This window comes from Corvus brachyrhynchos, unplaced genomic scaffold (genome assembly GCF_000691975.1).
Source record: "Corvus brachyrhynchos isolate BGI_N302 unplaced genomic scaffold, ASM69197v1 scaffold80, whole genome shotgun sequence".
Taxonomy (NCBI): Eukaryota; Metazoa; Chordata; class Aves; order Passeriformes; family Corvidae; genus Corvus; species Corvus brachyrhynchos.
The window spans coordinates 1,738,725-1,758,608 of NW_008236769.1; the positions used below are offsets into that span (position 1 = coordinate 1,738,725).

Below are 19,884 nucleotides of genomic sequence, written 5' to 3' on the forward strand. Positions count from 1 at the left end.
GGGGGCGCCGCGCAGCCTGCCCGCCGGCCTGGGCTCCCTGTGAGTGCGGGACCGCGCGGGGCGGGATGAGCAGGAGGGCGCGGAAGGGATGCGGGGCGGTCCCGCCTGATGGGTGGCATCTCTTTTTCCAGGAGCCTGGTCAACGGGACCTTCTCCGAAGTCAAGGACAGGATGTTTTCCCACCTGCCCTCCCTGCAGCTGCTGTAAGTATGGCACTGGGAAGGAGCACGGCCAAGTAGCACTTCGCCCCTTCCTCCTGAATAGAGTCCCTTTAAGCATAGAGCCTCCCAGTTTCTCCTGAATAGAGTTCCCTTTCCCTTGTAGAAAGGGAGAAAACGGGTAAATCCCCAGCTTGCACAGTCCCCCGATGTAGCTGCCGTTTCATAACAGGGGATGCATTTTCTGCTCAGAAACCACTTCATAAAATGTGTATTTAGTTACTAAAGGAGGGCAAAATGTTTTATGATGCCCTAAGTTCCTCTTTTTTAAACTTCAGCTTTAGTAAGTTTAAGGCTAAGTTTTGTCCCCCAGAGTCATGTGGTGGTGGCTCTCATTCCTGTTCACTTTGTGCCCGGCAGTCTGGCACTGGCTTTGTGACGTTGTGGGCACAATAGGGTCAGCAGAGGCTGCCAGGACACACTTCAGAGGGAATCCTCTGTGTGTGGAGAGCTGGTGTTGTCTGCAGCATGACTCCGTGCTTCAGCGTGTGGCTTGGAGGGTGGGCCCTTAGATGCCTTCTGACCCCGCAGTCCTCTGTCCCAGGAGAGAGTGGTCTAGCTCCTAGCACTTTGCAAGCTATCCCTCCTTACTGACCCTCGGCAAGCTGCTTGGTCGTGCCCATGTTGCAGTTAGGTATGTTCCTCCTGCTCCAGGAGCTTACCCAAACTTGCTTAATTTAGCTGTCCTGGGAGGCAGCAGGGAAGATACAGACAGAGACTGCGGTACAACCCCCCCGGGGAGGCTGGATACTAATTTCTCTGGTAGTCTGCAGCGAAGCTGAGCAGCAGCCTGCATCCTGCCTCACCCAGTGCAGCCTGTCCTGATACCAACCAGGCCCTCCACCCCATAAGGACTGACTAACCCTCTCCCCAGGAAAAGATACAGTGCAAAGAAAAATCCAGCAAAAAGACCCAAGGCCAGCCAGAAACCCAGGCTGCGTGCTTGCCACAGAGCTAGATGTTAAAACTGGTCTTAGCAAGAGGTAGTCTCTAAAGGCATTTGGTAGCTGATGGCCAGGCTCCTCTCCTTGGGCACCCCACCTCCTTTGACTCAAAGGCCTGTCTTCCTACTGGGACGAGCAGCACTCCATGCAAAATGCTGGGGAGAAGTGGGCAAAGCAAGGGGTGGAAGCTCTCACCTGCTTTAATGTGAAACCGGCCCCAAAACCAAGTTTTTGTGAGAGTTGGGGGTCAGTACAGAGCCCCCAGCAGAGGGACGAGGACCTTGCCCACCAATAAATGGCTGCAAACAGCGGACTGGGAAGGAAAGGGAGGAATCCATGGGTGAGAAACTGTGGGTGGAAAATTAGAGATGGGGGAATCTGGCTTGTTTTGGATGGTGGTAGTAGGAAAAGGGAAGAAGACCAGATGAAGGTTGTCCCTTTTCCTTAGCTGTAGTAGATTTCGTGGAGATGCTGGGGTGTGTAGGGTGCTGGGGAAGAGATGGGTTGTTGAGGAAGGCAGAAGTTGCTCATGACACTTTATGTGGTAAGTCAGATGTGGGAGCACCACACCTTGGGCACTGACAAATTCTGTTATTTAGTGTAATTTGTGACTTTTTCCTTAAAACATGAGAAAAAGTAATGATTAAATGACAAAGAGCTGCATGCATAATTCTGCACATGGACACCCCAGGACGATGTCGTCTCTGGCAGTACTCATGGTAAAATAGTAGTGCAAGGATTTTGTTTTGGTGGTCTGCATCTTTGTCAGATTTCTTTGGGATAATTTAAGAAGCATTTGTCTAGTATTAGCATAATATCCAGGGATCACAAGGAAAGTTTGCATTTCATGTTCATTAGTCTTCTAAATTAATTTTAGTAAAATGCCTAAAACCATACAAAAGGAAGATTAATCAGTTGCTCTAATAAAGCAATTCGTGCAGACATATTCATTCATAGGGGAAAATTCTGAGATTTTCCAAAAATTATTTCTTTTGAGTAGTGTTCATTTTTTAGACCAAATAAGAAATTTTGCTATTTTTTTGAAAGGAGATTGCCCTCTCTGCCTTTGAACATCAACATTTTGAGATGTCCACTGTTGTGCTTTGATACAGCAAGGAATGAACTTTGCTGGCAAAGCCTCCTTAACATCCTTCTCCCTGGTGGCCTTGTCCTGGCTCAGGTGACAGCTTCTCTGGTGCAGCTCTAACATGTTTTGTCCCTGAAGTTCACACGCGAGGAGGGCAGGGCAGTGCCTGGAGGAGGCAGCACTGCAGCTCTTCCTCACCACCTGTGGACACAGGGCTTTGCTTTACAAAAGGAGCAGGATTCTATCTTGGTGTTTTGGATATGTCTGCGTTTCCAGCTGACAAACTGGCTGCTGTCCTCCCACACTGCAGGCTGTACCCCATCTACAGGTCAGGCTTGGAGCATTGCCCTGGGAGCATGGAATGAGTGAGCACTGGCCCACTGTGACTGCATAAATGAGAGCTGGTGCTTGGGAGCTTAGGATTGGTGCTGAGGTGGACTCTTAAAAGTTGTCAGTGCAGCCGGAGGGTGGTGAGCGAATGGGGCCCACACTCAGCAGACCTGCTATCTAATGATGGCTTGTTCTGCTCAGTGGACCACAGAGTTGAGGACCAGGTTACATTTAGCCAAGGTCAATGGCACAGCAAGCATTTTTCCTGGGGAGTAGTGGACATTAACTACCATCATGTAATGCCTTTGATTTTTTTTTCAGTAGACCATTCCACAGTATTTTATGTGTGCTGCATTGGTGGGGCAACATGGGCTCAAGTCAGTAAGATTAGTTTGGTCACGGGCAATAAACAGAACAGGCATAATCCAGTGTGTCAAGTTTTAATATGCTTTCCTAATGCCCGCTCTCCATTTTCAGCTTGCTGAACTCCAACTCCTTCACTGTTATACGAGATGATGCCTTTGCTGGTCTCTTCCATCTAGAATACTTGTAAGTTTGGTATTTTATGTCCTTTATAAATAAAGACGTTTTGATAAGTTGCCACGACTCCTGCTGCAGAGCCTTGGTCTTTACTGTGATTCCTAGGAGCAGGGGAACTGAAGGATTTATGTTCCACTCCTGTGCAAATGTTCCTTACGATGGCTGACGATTTTTCAGGGGTTACAGTGCATTTTTAAAAGATACAGTGAATGCAAGGTGTCTCTGTGCAATTCCAGCACACCAAAAAGGCATTGCTTAGCAAGAGCTTGTCTTGGCTTTCCAGAACAGTGCCATCCCTGTTAAGGGGATTTTAACCTCAGGCAAGAGGTGGGGAAGCCTGTCCTGACCTGTGGGCAGCCTGAGGAGGAATTGCAGAGTGCTGGTATACTGCCCAGAACAACCCTAATTCTTCTTCTCTTTTCCCAACTTTTGTCTCCTACTTTGCCTTTTTTCTGATACACTATTTAATGTTCATAGCATTTATCTTGATGTAATTAATTATAAATACATAAATATATATATACATATATTTCATATAACATAAATTATTGCAATTATTTATATTACTATTTAAATTTATTTAACTCTCCTTTTGTTTACATCATTCACTTAGTTGATTTTTGCAATCCTTTCTTTTTCTGATCCTTATTTTTGTTTATTTTTAGTTCACCCTTTTTTCTTTTAAAAAAAAGTATTAGCCCTGGTACAAGGTTGTCTTCCCTTCACACTCCAAAGGACTGGCATTTCTCTGTGTTACTCAATATGAGCTGGTGTATTTGACCTATGAATAAAGCCTGAAAAAATTCCTCATTCCACCCACCTTTCTGAGCTGAAATGCAGCTGTGGAAAACATTTGTCCTTTTCTATAGGAAGACCAATGCTCATAAAACTGAGTCTTGCTAAAATCTTGAAGGCAAATAGATATTATGGTGGGGTATATTCAGGGTTAATAGTCTGGTACATATGGAGTAGCCAACAATGGAATTTGCAGATAATGGTAAATGGTATACGCTAAAATCCGTGATTCTGCTACATCTGGATTTTTCAGAGATAGCAAGTTATCTAAGCACTCTCTTTTCCTCATATCTACAGGGAAAAATTATTTGCATCATGTTTGTAAAAAGGAAGAAAACCATTTTTTGTTGTATCATTAGTGACCTGCTTTCAAGTGCTGATGAGCTTGTCCCAGCAGCATAGCATACATCGTGGTAGTTGTACTGGTCACTGCAGCCAGACCCCTGTCTGAATTAAACACCCTGCTCTCCTCAGCTGCTCAAAGGGCAAATCTCTGTCCCTGACCACCAGCTGCAAGCCAGGGAGCAGGATGGAGAGTGGTAAACCCTTACAGTTTCAAATTCTTTTAGCAGCTGAACAAGTGGTCTCAGTTAATGGTTGTGGTTGCCTTTCTTGCCAGTTTCCTCTTCCCAGCAAATCACCCCTCCACCTTTTGGGAACTGGCTGTGAGTGGCCTTTCTCTGTGATTTGTTTTTTTGGCCATGCAGCCAGTAAAACCAGTACAGCTTCCATAAGTCATGTCTCTTAGTTACGAGGGATCAGATTTTGTAGAGAAGAAGGAAACCTCACTGACAAACAGGAATGACAAGTGTCTGTGTGTACAAAGCAAAGTCTCTGGCTGAAGAGCAGCTGGGGAGCACCCACAGCTGGTACTTGTATATATGTGTAATATATCTCCAGCTGTGTCCTGCTGCACTTGCAGCACTCATAATGGCATTCAATGCACCCTTAAGCTGACTCTGTGTACAGAGTCTGGGTAAGACAGGTCTGATAAAGACGGGAGCTTTGCTGGTGAACAGACTGGAATTCCTAGGGTAGCATCTGTTGGAGGCCAGGTTTGGTGATTCAAGGATCCAGCAAATTACTGAGTCCCAGCTTTTTGCAGTATGTGCAGTGAAGCCCTGTTTATTTGCATGGACCAGTGAGCTGGTGCTGTGCAGGGATGCCAGGTGCCAGTGAGGGTGCCAGGAGGCAGGGTGGCTTTCTGCTCTTGCAGATTGAATTTGTGGCCCCACACAGCCTGGAAAGGGGCTGATCTGCCTCTGACATCTCCCATGTAGACACAACACTTTCTGATCTGCACCCTTTGCCTGCAGTCAGGGTCCCAGTCACTTCATGAAGGATTTTTTCTACACCTAAACTGCAAAACCAAGACCACTTGTCATCTCCTGCGTTCCCATCTTGACTCTGTTGAGAAGAGACCTTGTCTCATAGCATTTTTCCTCTAACTTCTCTGGAGGGCAGGCAGAGCTGCTTAGGAATAAGGGAGGCACCTTTATCTCACAAACTTTTTATAAAATCAGCATACAGTTGTCTTCATCCAGGTATAGCTGTATCATGCAATATCTTGATGGCCACCTGGCTGCAATCACTTTGCAGGGATGATGGTGTACTTAGGGATGCGTCCTCAAGTGCTCAGGGGTCAAGATGCTCAAATATCAGCTCTTTCTTTAAATGCTGACATGCAGTCAGGAGGAGCAGCATGCTGCTGGAATCGATATGTGCCTGTCATTATTCCCCCAGTGCACGGGGCTGTGACTTGTGTGCAGCCGGCACCCTGCAGAGATGTCCTGGCTGGAGAGAGCTGAACTGTGGCAGCCAGAACCAAACCAAGGCAGCAGTCTTGCCATCTGTGCAGATGTCAAATGTGGGGAGTTCTAGTGTGGGTACGGAGGTGGCACTGTGTGTGTGTGCAGCCACGGGAGCTCCCCATCAGAGCAGGCCTGCAGCCTGGGCTGCCCTGGCACCGCTGTGCTGCCCCTGGTTTGAAAACGCTGGTGATTTGTGAGAGGGGAAGGTAGGACTTTAGCTTCTAAAGTCTGTCTCAGGAGCCTCTCCTATGCAGGTCTCTTGCCTCACACAACACATCCTGAGAGGATTACCAAGAGAGGAATAATTTTTTTTGCCTTGTTCGCTTTGTTCCTTTTCTGCTGGACATTTGTGTCATGTGCCATCCCTTGTGCTGCCAGGTACTTGCATTGTTCCTTGCAGTCCACCCAAGGAAAGGGAAAAAGGAACGTGAGCAGCTCCACTGAGACTTCCCACTTTTCAGTCTGAAGGAGCTGCCCAGAAACATGCTGAATCTGGCAAGCATAGCTTAAAGCACTATGATGTTAATAATAATGTTTCTTAAAGTATTTAAAAATATATATTTTTTTTGCCTAGATTTATTGAAGGAAACAAAATTGAAACCATTTCAAGAAATGCATTTCGTGGCCTTCGTGACCTGACTCACCTGTAAGTTATTTAACACTTGGTAGAGTGATTTCTACTTGAACAAAACTCTCCTGGGAGACCACTGTTTTTTCTGCTACACAGAAAACTTCTCTTCCCTCTGTGTCAGCTTCCTCCTGATGTCAACAATATGCCTTCTGTAAATTAAAAACCAGCCTTAGAGCAATTCCTGCCTGGGCAGCACTGCCACATGTTGGGCTGCCTGTGTGCAGGCACAGCTGGGACTGGGATGACACTGGTACCCCCAGTGCTCACTGGTACCACCACCACCACGCTGCCTACGCATGATTAACATTCCTCCTGCTTTTCAGCGTGCTCAGTGATTGCTCTGTGGGTTACATTTGCACCTGGGCAAAAAAAAAAAAAAGCTTTAAATATTTTACTTTCATGTGAACTTCAAGCAATCTCCATTCTTGAATGAGAATAATTAATGCCTGTTCCTGGTAACTTCTAAAAGTGCCAGTGGCTGGACAGTACCGGATAATTAACAACCTGTAAGTGAGTTCAGACTTGAGAAGAATTGCAAGATAAGAGGCAGCAATGATATTAAGCTCTAACTTTCTTTTTTAGTTCTTTGGCCAATAACCATCTCAAAGCTCTGCCAAGGGATGTCTTCAGCGATTTAGATTCTCTAATTGAACTGTAAGTAATGAGGATCTTTCTATTGGCCGCCTGCTTCTGTTGCTCTTGCTCTCAGTTTTGGGTTCCGAGTGTGTGGTGCTGTATCTGGTATCTACACAGAAAAAAAAAGTGTATTTTTTTTGTTCTATCTTTTTTTCATTTTGTAATTATTTGCTTGATAGACTCCTTTAAAGTAATTGCTGTTTCTTAAATCACTGTTGCTTCTTGTGATGCTGTACATAGCTTGTGTTATTGTACTTCTTTCTGATGTCTCATGTAAATTGTGTTTTAGGGAAAGGGAGACAATTAATTTTAAAACTACAGTTTCTCTGAACATTTTTCCCTGTTATTATTACATGTATTCCCTGAGATTATTTTAGTAAAAGGGACTAGTTAAAAATTAAGCTATTTTTCCTTGTTTTTGAGCAGTTGTAGTACATTGCTGACATTCTGTCAGTATTTCCTTGTACAATTAGGATTCCCCTATTTTTGGCCTGGCTCTTCCAAACAGCAAAGTAAAATTGTAAGCCACAGAAACTGCCAAAGGATCAAAGAACAAGTACAGTGCTGAAATTGCATATACATTAGTAGGAAGAAGTTAAATTGACTCTTCACCAGCAGCGACTCAAAAAATACAAGTCTTATATCTGTATTTCACATCTGCAAGGTTGCTCTGTCAACCAGCAGTACTGGAACAGTTTAGGGAAGGAACGAGAATTGTCTGTGTCAGCGGTCAATGGTGCAAAGGAGGCTTGCAGCAGACAACCTGAGGGTCAGGATGTATTACATTACAGTCCTCATCCTGTGAAAACTTACCAAAAAAGTAACTTTACACATGGATCGCAGTGCTCCATTACTATGATTATATATGACCACAGACTGCAACCGTTTTCTGAAAAACTTAGTGAAAGAGAGTTCATAATAAAGGAGTCCAAATAAAACTTAAGAAACTTCCCTGTCATCAGATCAGAATAATTCAAGGATACTCATATATTTTGAAATTCAGCATGTCGAGGTAATAACAGTTCTGTAGTACTCATATTGCTATCAACCTTTTCAAATATGTTTATTTCTGTGTGTTTTTTTAGAGATTTAAGGGGAAATAAATTTGAGTGTGACTGCAAAGCCAAGTGGTTGTTTTTGTGGTTAAAGATGACAAATTCCACTGTTTCTGATGTCCTGTGTATTGGTCCAGCAGAATATCAGGATAAGAAGTTAAATGATGTGACAAGTTTTGATTATGAATGCACCACTACAGGTATTCAGAATGTATATTTCTAAGCACACTACAAATGGTTAAATATCAGAAGTTTAGATGATACCCTTTTGCTTCTATGAGCATGACTTGGGGGGAGGAAAGGGTTACTTACATACAAAGCACTTCCAAGTACTAGAACAAGTACAAAACGGGAAAATTACATTTAGAAGCCAAAGTGAGTACTGAGTTTTTATTTGGATTAAGTGATAATGGGAGAAGAGCTCTGACTATTCATATTCCAAAAGACTTGATTATGACTCAATTCGTGGCTTAATTTTCATCACAGAATGCTTTCTATTATCTGGAATGAAACCATATAGTTATGGCAGATGAGCTTCCTAAAACCTCTGTATTTCACAGAAAGCAATGAACATAAGTTCCAAAATGTGGCTATAGCTGTTATCTTTATTTGATAAGTCATGATTTATTAGCCTCAAAGGTGGTGGCAGTAGTGCCAGCAGTTCTTCATGGAACTCCATCAAGTTGAAGAGAAAAGTCCAATAATATTCTGCCTACTGTCTTGCTTAGGATCTCGATTTTTTTTTTTTTTTTTAGGTAATGTAAAGCATGCTGAAGGGAGTGAAGAGGAATTTGCATGTGGTTATGCTTATATTTTATGACCAAACTGCTGCAGTTATGTATCTTTAAATGTAGCCATATAACTGAAAATATCAGCTGCAAGTATTGTTTTTCATCTTTTTTGAATAGGATGTCAGCGCTCTGCCTTTCTTCTAGACAGTAATATCAAAGGTGTGCAAGTTCTCATCTGTCATCAAGTTAGTCATTATTATTAAAGACAACAGAAAAGTTGATTACTAGTAATGTAAAATGAAATTTCAGGAAAAGATATGAAAGGTGCTTCGATGGCAATATGTGAAGGAAAAGAGAATGAACTCAGAATTCAAAATAATGTCAGAAGAGAAGCAGAGGTAAAGTGCAATAATCTGCTGCATAAAAGGATGTCAAACACAGGAGAGCAATGAAGTTTAGAACAGTACCAAAGTTACAGTCTCATGTCTGCTGAATGTCTGCTGAGGCAGAAATGCAAAGTAAAAGCAGGCTTTATTTCATTGCTATCTGGTTTAAGCAATTGTGTAGCACTAACAGTGCACAAGAGGAAGCCTTACGTGGTCCTCAAACCTATCCTGACCTACCGGCCCTCTGTCACCTTTCTGTACCTAGACACTGTAAAGTTGCTACAGGTAAAATTCACCCTTAACATTGTCCCTTTGTCCGCTATAAGTGAAATCACACCAAGCATAAATCTAATTTCATGCAGAGTTTTTGAGGGCCAAAGGCATTCCATGAGGCAAGGATTGCCCAGCTGAATATTTGTTCAAATGCCCTCAGAGAGGTGCTCCCACAGCACAGCATTTAGCTGTCACACAGTTCTGCATGACCTTGGCAGTCTGTGGTGCCAGGCCACTGCTCCTTTCTCCTTCTCTGCCATTGCCTCCCCCAGATCCAAAGGGAGTGTAAATATGCCCATATTGCTTCCTTGAGGACTGATTAGTCACAGGCTTAGAACACATACTGTATTCTGAAGTAAAGCAACATACCCCACAGGTGTATTCTCCTTTCCCAGTCAGTGGTGGGCAGGGCTCTGCAAAACTCTTTCATTTGTGTTAGTTTTTAGTATAGTATTTCCCTCCTTTGCCAGGTGGGATCAGACTTTCCATCATTTCTGGTCTCCAGTACTCTGTGTCGAGCATGACTGGATGCAGGATGTGGTAACAAAGCAGTTTGCTTGGTAAAATGTGTGTCTTGTTGGCCCAGTCAGCTCATTGCCTCAGCTGAACTGCTAACAGTGGTAACAGGAGAGATGGAAAGAGGTGCTGCCAAATTTAAAATAAAAAGGCAAGGAACAAAATGATCCTGTTGGTTCTTCACAGAGAAAGTGATTGACAGTATTGGTGACCTGCACTTTTAACCCTTTTTGTGATAGCATCTGTCTTTTCCATTTCTCAGTGCTTGCATCATGGAAGCAGATTAAGCCATTTCACTTCATTTCTTGTCCTTCTTCCTCAACAGTGTGTGAGGGGCCTGTGCTGTGGTTGTGAGCACCACAGGGGAACATGTAACTCACTTTCAGGAGACTGGAAAACAGGCCTTGGGCTCCCACAGCCGCTGGAAACAGACTGTGTGCATGCCTGGGACCTGCTTTGCCCAGACTTGCAGGAAGGGATCATCTCACTGAGATTTGGAAGCTTGTTTTCCCCTTTCTTTACCTGAAAGAGAGGTAGTCCTCTCTTTCCCCACGGTCTGGAAGGGAGGTAGTTTGCAAATTAATAGATGCTGCTCCATTCTTGCTCCTGTGCTGGAGATCTTCTGCAGTGGGAGAAGGGAAAGGATGGTTAACGCTCACTGCTGGCACAGCCAGGTCCCTTTTACTCTTCACCTGGAGTAGAAGTATCCCTGCAGGGAAGAAGGGATGTGAGGAGAGTGGGGCTGAATTGCAGGATACAGTTTTGGAGCAGCTGCCCAAACAGATCATCACTGGTATTTTTCCTTACCATCCTCCAGTGTTCCCTGCACTCTCCTCCTCTTCTGTGCTGGCATCAGTGCTCCTGTGTGCTGGGATCAGCCAGAGCAAGGGCTCCCAGAAGGAAAATCAGCCCAGTAAAATTGTTGGGTCCCTCACCCATGATGCTATGGTGCCAGTTCAACCACAGAGGGAACAGAGGTGGAATAAGTGACTGGAGGACAGGGTGACATCCCCACTCTCAGCCAGCTGAAAACAGCGTGAAAACCACGTGTCTTGAGACAGGGAGAGCAAAACTGTGTGTGGGGTTGGAGGGAGAGAGGGACAGCTCATGCAGCCAGCATGGCAGGTGGAAAGCATGGGCTGTGTCCTCTTCCCTGTCCCATCCAGGGGATCCAGCTTAAAAGAGAAAAATGTTAGAAAAGGGCTCCTCCCCAGTCCTGTATTTACTGTATTAGCTCCTTCTAGCATTACAGCAAGGTACATAGAACTAAATCAAGCCACCAAGGCCTAAATTTTTTGCAAGCCTGACGTGGCAGCCACTTTTTACTGTGTAACCCTGTTCTACATTACCGTCTGGTATTCCCAGCTGGTGCTAAAATCATCATTTACTGCTTTTTACTGATCACAAATGATTCTCCTACCCATTTTCACGTACAGACTGGTTTGTTTCAATTCACAGATTCCCCCAAAGTGTTTCACAATTCTTCAGATTTCAAGAGATGTCTTTTCAAGATTAGGTTCTTTTGTTTTTTCCTCAATATTTAAAAAAATATTGTTATTTTCTGTGACTCTATCTGCTGTTGCTCCATCCTTTAGCTACCTTTTATAACTGGTCAGTTACTTTTGCTTTCTCCATACTTCAGTGTCAGCCCTTTTAGTTTACCAGTGAGAATGAAGATAACTTTCTTGTTTGCCTACCAGCATTTATGAACCAAGCCCGAGCTCTATTTATAATAGTCCCTCAAAGAATGAAGACTGTCATTTCTTTCACAGCTGTGGAATCTGCTCTGTTTGTTTAATGGTAGTCATCTATCTTTATTCTCCAGAAGTGCAACTCCTCAAGGGCAAGGCTTTCAAGCATGCAGAAACAGAGGGTTCTTCATTCAGAAGCAATTATTTCATAATGCACCAAAATGAGGGACTCGAGTGAGGACTTAATTACCATTTCACCAAAATCCCTGGATGCTCAGGCCCTTCCAATGTAGGAGTGCATGGTGAAGACGTGTAGCAAATGGAGCTTAAAACAGAGCAGTGTGTGGTTCTGCAGAGAAATGCCGTCATAGGGAAGATGCCTTTCCTTTTCTACATATCTGTATCCACATATTCCTTCAATGCAGGCCTCCTGCCACATTTTAGACCTGAGTGCTTTGTCAGCTCTGCTACACCATGTGTTTTTTCTGATAATAGTGATCTTGCACAGCTGTTCTGGTCAAAGATGAAATTCAGACCCAAGTTTCCTCACTTTGCCCCAGACTGGTTCTGTGGTGACTGCTGACTTATCCCAGGGTGAATTTTCAAATCAAGTCTACAAAGGCACTTAACTTTTGAGAAACAAACTCTTAAATTCTAGAGTTACACTCCTAATCTTTAAAGGTTGCTCCAATTCCTCAGTCTGGTTGTCTAGGACAAATTTTCCACTGGATAGTAATTTTCAGGTTGGTTGTATTTTATGCCTAAACTACATTATAATGCCCCATAAAACATTATGTTAACTGAGTTTTTGATTACACCACTTTGTCTATGGTCTAGGCAGAACGGGGTTATCCCCAGGCAAACTTCAGATATCATTTCACTTTCTGCCTGGTTTAGCATAACACAAATTGCTAGTGATTAAATTTGCATGACTTAAGAAGTTATTGGACTTCAGCTGGTAGTTGCTGTCTCTCAGCTTGAATGTGATTCTAGCAAGGCCATTTCACTTGACGGGAAAGCAACTTCCAGCTGTGGGGAAAAAGACTTGTCTCTCTATTTCACTGATAGTAGCCAGCCTAGCTGGAAAATCTGAATTATTTAACTATTTGCATATTTGATCTCCTTGACAAATACATTTCCAGAGGACAGTTCATGATACCTAAAGGAGGAGACGCTTTCCCTGTTGCTGCATGCCTAACATGAGCACTGATACTTCCATTATAGCATTATACAAAATCCAGAGTATTTCACGCATTTTTCAGTGTAAATCATTCTAGTCACACACTTACTCTGTGTTTCCAGCAAGAATGTATCCTAACTGTTGTAAATGTGTGTTTCTAGATTTTGTTGTTCACCAGATTTTGCCCTACCAGTCCGTTTCAGTGGATACGTTCAACTCAAAGAATGATGTGTTTGTAGCCATTGCACAGCCCAGCATGGAGAACTGCATGGTGCTGGAGTGGGATCACATTGAAATGAATTTCAGGAGTTATGACAATATCACAGGTATATGAACACTGGGACTGCAGTCACTGATGAACTGTTGGCATTTCACGAGGATAAGATTTGTAGATGGGACCGGTTTGTTGGGTTTTGTCCTGAATCTTTGTTGAATTTGGCTGATTGAAGTCACTCATGTTTGGACATGAGTGACTCCATGGAGTAATGCATCATTTAACATGTGCATTTAACCTTACTGTAGCTTTTTTTTCCCATTCTTTTTTTGTCCATTCTTGTAAATTGTTCTGAAGGCACAAACACTTGCCATAAATGTCACATCATAGGCCAGCTTAACGCTCACTGCCTCAATCATACAGCAAGTTAAAGCAGAAGCTGAAGGAGCACATGGTCTTGCCAAACTACCTGCAAAACAGAATATAAAAAGAATCTATTGTATGTAGAAGGAAACAGGTCTGAAGGATGCTTTCAGGGTGAGCTGACCAGGAAGCCAGTTGAAAATGACAGAAATACTTAAACTCTGGTTGTTACCTAAAGAGATGTGCTGTAAAGCTTCCACACTTACTTTCAATTTACAAACATGCTTACTTAACATCTTGGCCTGATCATACAAAGAGCCTGTGTGGATGCCAGATGATGTTCTAATGCTGATTTTCTAGTAACTGTTCTGTCCCTAACCAACACTTGTGGTGCTCAGTCACACCATGACAGCAGAGACAGACTCTTAAGAGTTGTTATCTGCTGCCTGGTTTCCCAGATATTCCAAGCCAGAGGTTTTGAAGACTCAGGAGCTAAATTTATCCATGGAGCATCTTTCCGTCCTGTTGCTTGTTGTGTATTATAGATTATTTTTTACCTTACATTTTGGGAGACATAGAGTATGTTGCATCCTCATCTGATGTTGAATTCTACAAAGGCAGCAAGCACTTACCTCCTCAGATCAGCTGTGTGTGTAACTAATGAAAGTTTACAAGAAGCTACCCCTCTGTCAGGAAAATTTGGAAATGAAAAATGTTACTTTTTTAGGTTTCATTGTGTTCTGGTAGATTAGGATAAAATGGGATGTAACCTGAGAAGTCAACAGCCCAGAGAGAGCTAGGTGAGCCCTAGAAAAACTGCAGAAATGAAACTGAGAGTTTGAGTCATTTGCAAAGACAGCTGCCTTTCAGGGTGTCTCACCTTCCTCTGAATGACTTGATTTCTGCCAGGGACTTGTGTCCTAGCTGCAAACCCAGAGTTTGTTCCTGGAAGGTCTGAGCTCGAGCTCTGGACTGAAATGTACGTGAGCCTGAGATTTTTGCCAGAGGACACAGGCACATAAAGAGCCTCCTGCAGAGCCTGAAGAGTGTTTTGTAGAGCTCTGGAGCCAGCTCTACAGAGAATTTCACTACTTACCTGTGCTTGGCATTTGGATATCTAAATTTAGGCTTCTACAACATGGGCTTATGGAGCTGAGCTAGTTGTCAAAGTTGCCTTTACAGTGAACATGCAGAGAAAGGCATTGCTGTCCTCTGCAGAACGAGGCAGGGGACAGGTGAAAGCTCTTCTAGAGTGTGTTTTGACTAAGTTAGATCAGAAGGAGCCTGGATGATCAGCTCAAGCATTCATACTTGTGCTGCAGATACCTTGCTGTACTTGAGAGGAAGGTACGCCCAGCTCTCCTGCCCTGGGAGGGTGGCAGATCATCCCAAGCCAGCTCTGAAAGCCATGGGTAGGGGACCAGCAGAGGAGCCAGGTCAAATCTCCTGTGGTGACTGACCAAGCATGCATTGGGGAACTTGTGCAACTATAGTTCTACTTAAACTGTGCTTCACAGAGGAACTCCTCTCTGCTTCCAACAACACCCATTATAATAGTCTTGTTGTTACTTTTTTGATGTGGTTCTTGTATAGTGTAACTTGACATTCTCAAAACAGATCATAACCTGATCTGATCTATCTGGCAACTGCAGTATTTCTAAATATTTCTAGTTTATGAAATCTCAAGAATACCTAAAAGAAACAACAGAGTTAGATTTATCTTTTCATCCTGCTGTCAGGTGATATATCCACAAGATGCATCTATATTTCTATGTACAGTAGCAAAAAGCTGACTCTAACCCTTCTGGAGCAAGAAAAATATACTATACTTCATTCTTCTAGTTAAGATGGAAAGATAGACATTACAAGAATAAGAGAATTTCAGATGCCTGATGAATGGCAAGATAAAAATTCTTGTCATTTTAAAATAATAAAATATAGCTTAAATAATTGTTTTGGATATTAGGGGCCATCTGTTTGAACAAACAGAGAAATAGAAAGTATTTTGCATAAAAAGAATTAGCATTTTATGGTACATCATACTTGCACACCTTGCAGGGTGGGACAAGTCATCTCTCCAGTTACTGGGAAGCAAAAGCTTGAAGAGACACTCTGATGGCATGCAGCAGAAGACAAAATTATGAGATGGTGCAGGTTTAAAAAAGGGGGGAGAGGTGATTTGGTAACATCTGTGGTGTAAAGGTGCTTTGTGCTGTGCTAATATATGTGTTGTTTTGTTTTCTTTCTTTGGGCAATAGGTCAGTCTATAGTGGGATGTAAAGCCATTCTTGTTGGTGACCAAGTCTTTGTGGTAGTGGCACAGCTCTTTGGTGGCTCACACATTTACAAGTTTGATGAAAGCTGGACGAAGTTTGTCAAATTCCAGGATATTGAAGTATCTCGCATTTCCAAGCCAAATGATATAGAGCTTTTTGAGATAGACAACGAAATGTTTTTTGTCATAGCAGATAGCTCTAAAGCAGGTTTGTCAACAGTGTATAAGTGGAATAACAAAGGATTTTATTCATATCAGTCTCTCCACGAGTGGTTCAGGGACACTGATGCTGAGTTTCTTGATATAGATGGGAAATCACATTTAATCCTCTCTAGCCGTGCCCAGGTGCCCATTATACTCCAGTGGAACAAAGCCTCCAAAAAGTTTGTCCCACACAGTGAAATCCCCAACATGGAAGATGTCTTGGCTGTGAAGAGTTTCAGGATGCAAGATGACCTTTACATCACTCTCACAAGATTCATTGGTGACTCCAGAGTTATGAAATGGAATAGCAAACAGTTTGTGGAGATACAGGCTCTTCCATCCCGAGGAGCCATGACACTGCAGCCTTTCTCCTTCAAGAACAATTACTACCTAGCCTTGGGAAGTGACTATACCTTCTCCCAGATTTACCAGTGGGATGGTGAAAAGAAGATATTCAGATTATTTAAAGAAATCTACGTGCAAGCACCACGGTCTTTCACAGCTGTGTCAACAGATCGAAGAGATTTTTTCTTTGCCTCTAGTTTTAAAGGAAACACTCAAATATTTGAACATATCAAAATTGACTTGAGTTTATGAAAAGCTGCTGGAGTGAAATTTATGTAGAATGACATTTATACACGAACAAAGCAAAAAGAGACCTTTCCAAAAACAGGGTGCACCTATGGAGTATGATGACATTTTCTGAACTTTTCAAACTTGCATATTAATCAGGGACTGCATTTACTTGGTTAATGCATGACATGTCCATTTTATCCTTTTTCAAAGACACTTTGCAATTTGTAGTCATTCAAAGAGGAGTGCAGTGCATTAGGATTAATGTTGACATCTAAGAGAACGATCTAAATTTTATCCAGCAAACTACCTTGAGTTGAACATCTCATAAAGAAAGTGAAGAGTGAGCCATGCAAAACATAAAAATGATCTTGACTCCTAAATGAACAGTAATGTACGTTTTAATATTAGAGCCAGTTCTTCATGGTTGCTGATGAATTGTAAAAGCAAATGGGAACATTCCAGAATACTCTTGAGTTCTCTCTTCAAAATCTGTCTTTCTGGTTCACAGTAAATCCAAGGCATCACTTAAATTCATTGCAGACTGAAGGGAGAGTCAAAATCTATTGCCACTTTTCTTCCATTATTCACTTTTTTCAGCAACAAATTGTGCATAACAAGTAGCCCAGCCCACAGTAACTGGCTAGCCAGGAAAAGAAGTGTGTGTCTTCAGGACTGTGAGATCTTATCAAGTTAACATAGACAGAAAATACCAGAGGTCTGCATGATGCCATGAACAAATCAACTACAAATCCTACCCACTTTCTGTTTTAATAGGTATTCCAGAAATACATCCCATTTTGCCCGAACTCAAAATTTTGCTGATGATTCCCAGTAGATTCTGTGTGTTTAACGTGTTACTCTGTTGTGAACCCTCATTCCAGAAGGCAGAGCTTAAGCTTTGCCTGAAACACATATCTACATCGATGCACTCCATGTTGTAGCTCTGTACGCAATGAGGTGATTTATTGTCTAGCGTTTCCCCTCTAGCACATCTCATAAGCAATAAATTCAGGTTTGGGACATCAAAGTTGTATTTGGGGAATTCTCCTTCTAACTAAAGTCTGTGACTTCAGGATCACTAAGTCATCTGAAACCAAGCAGCTGGAGCTGTTTCAGACTAGAGCTAATCCTGTCTCCAAGAAGGATTTCCACTGGGTGAGTCCAGGCTGTTGCCAGGCTGCCAATCTATTGAAGGCTGAACAGCAGGATGTGGACAGACTGTACTGCATTGGTGTTTTGGGTGGTTACAGACCAAGGCATTCAATCATCCTAAATAGGGCAATCCTGGCATGCAGAGCCTCCCTCCGGGTAACAGCAAGGGACTGTTTTCCTGGAAAGGTTCTTTGCTACCCTTACCCAACAAAATTGTGTATCAGAGCTCCTGTTTGTTCACTTACACAACATATTTCTTTAAGTTTTCATACCACTTAGCCTACTAGGTTGTTTTATCATGTCTTGCTGCTGCGCTGCTGCCTTGGATAATAGGGAGGCTTTGCATAAAGCAGGAGGAGCAAAGGAAACTGTCCTTTATATTTAGGGCTATTTCACCATCCTTCTGCTGAGTGAGTTTCACATTTTTCCCCTGGACATGTGAGACATGGCCTGTGATCACAAACAGAGATGTTCTCATAGGCTTTACAATATCCAGGGTGTGAAGCATGCTGCAGAAGAGGATTATGCATAAGGACTCCTGTGAGGAGTCATAACCTACCAGTGACCTGGCATATCACAGTCTTCCCCAACTTTAACCTCTCTGCTATGAAATGAAGTTATTACTGGCCTGTCAGAGACATAACTCTGATTTTCAACTATGAGTTAGGGTTTTTTTCCCCCCTACAGAAGTGTTCAACCTGGTTTTATTTTTAACTACGCTGGCAACCTGGCCCATCCCACCCTCTGAAGGACTGAGTGCTGCCCTCCAAATCCCAGTGTGGTGTCAGTCCCAGTGGTTCAAGACCAGTAGATGCAAACCAACGTTCTGCAATAGGATTTAGCAATACCTCTCCTAGGATTAAGCTAACAAATCTGACAAAACAAAGAGATTCATGTTTTGCAGTGAATGCAATTTCTTACCATGTTACCAGTTTACTTTTTAAAATGGATATGACTGGCAAGCAACATTTATTTAGCTTGTGTTGGGACTAGCATTTCAAGCATGGAAGTTTAACTAGAATTAGATATTCTGATGAGGGTGGCATTTCTTAGTGCACTGGCACTTTCTTCTAGGGCTCGACTGTGGTGAGTACTGGTCACTCAGGAAGGGGCATGAGTCAGAGTGAAAAGCTAGTTTAGAGAGATTGGATCCTTGAAGGGAAGCAAGAGGATGCTGGAAAAAGGCTTGTGTATTGAATACCAGGAGATTGTACTGTTTCAAGAGCCAAGGGGATTTTGAGGCTTGACTATAAAGTTGAATTAAATTAAAATGGTCTCTGCAGAGACAGGCTTAATAAACAGGATTAAGTCATCCACAGGAGTCTAGCTCATTCACATGGGACCAGAAGAAGAGAGTGAAGGAAATGAATTCTGCAGGCAGGCTGCCACTTCTGCTGAGTAGCTGTGTTGGTTGGTCAGAAAGCCCAGCTCAGCATCCCTCCCAGCTTCAGGAAGAGTCTGGAGTCAGACACTGGCCTGCCTGTTCTGCTGAGTTCATGCACTGGAGGTCAAAGCAGCTGTGAGGGAGGACAAAAAGCACCAGTTGATTAAGAAAAGGTTATGGTACTTTTCACAGGATTAAACATAGGCAATATCTCAAAAAGAACCTTGTTCTGTTCTTCCTGCTCCCAAGGAAAAGCAGCAGGATGCAGCCATAAAAACAGAAATCACTAATAATTGAAAATATTTTCTGCCTTTCCAAATGCAACCATGGGTTTGTCTCCATGGCCTATATTCTGTAATAAGAATTGTTTTGAATAGTAAATAAAATACGCATATCCATAATTCATTGCAAATGTTAGACCATCAGGACAGTGAAAAAGGATAACAGAACATGCCACCAATAATTTTTAATGTATTCTAAAATACATAAGTCTGTGTAAAGAACATTAATTTATATAAGCATCGATTTAATATGCACTAGCTACAGCAGGAGCATTTTAAGGTTGTATATACACTGAGCTTTTTTTAGTAAAGAGGAGCTGATGCAATCTATGCTACTGACTTGTATGTACTCTTTCATTGTATGAATAAAATGTAGTTAATGTGACTAATAGTGGTGCGTCATGCTTGTTAAAATATCCATGTTGCAAGGATCCACACTGCCAGAGGAATGGACAGGGTGGGCAAACGGGTCCCTGTCTATTTATGATCGGGTTTGGCTTTTGACAAGGTGGAGAAAGCCATGCTCAGATTAGTTACATCTTCCTTCTGTGCCTGAGATAGTTTGGACCTCCAAGGTTTTGCTGTTCCCTGATTTTCCCCTTCACTCTTTC

At 42.7% G+C, this 19,884-nt stretch overlaps 1 protein-coding gene across 1 annotated transcript; it reads left to right on the forward strand.

The window, feature by feature from the left end:
* Positions 1–6: 6 nt before the first annotated feature.
* LGI2 (leucine rich repeat LGI family member 2) lies at positions 7–19,658 on the forward strand. Its single transcript, XM_008645122.2, has 8 exons — positions 7–39; positions 132–203; positions 3,057–3,128; positions 6,300–6,371; positions 6,939–7,010; positions 8,078–8,247; positions 12,986–13,150; positions 15,660–19,658. The coding sequence occupies exons 2-8, from the start codon at positions 172–174 to the stop codon at positions 16,475–16,477; spliced, it is 1,401 nt and encodes a 466-aa protein (XP_008643344.2). The 5' UTR covers positions 7–39; positions 132–171; the 3' UTR covers positions 16,478–19,658.
* Positions 19,659–19,884: the final 226 nt, after the last annotated feature.

Bases quoted from the DNA above. Each gene is read 5' to 3' on its own strand.
- LGI2 (XM_008645122.2), top strand. From the start codon at position 172: ATGTTTTCCCACCTGCCCTCCCTGCAGCTGCT. The intron at 204-3,056 runs GTAAGTATGGCA...CTCCATTTTCAG, and splicing joins CTGCCCTCCCTGCAGCTGCT to CTTGCTGAACTCCAACTCCT. The intron at 7,011-8,077 runs GTAAGTAATGAG...GTGTTTTTTTAG, and splicing joins TTAGATTCTCTAATTGAACT to AGATTTAAGGGGAAATAAAT.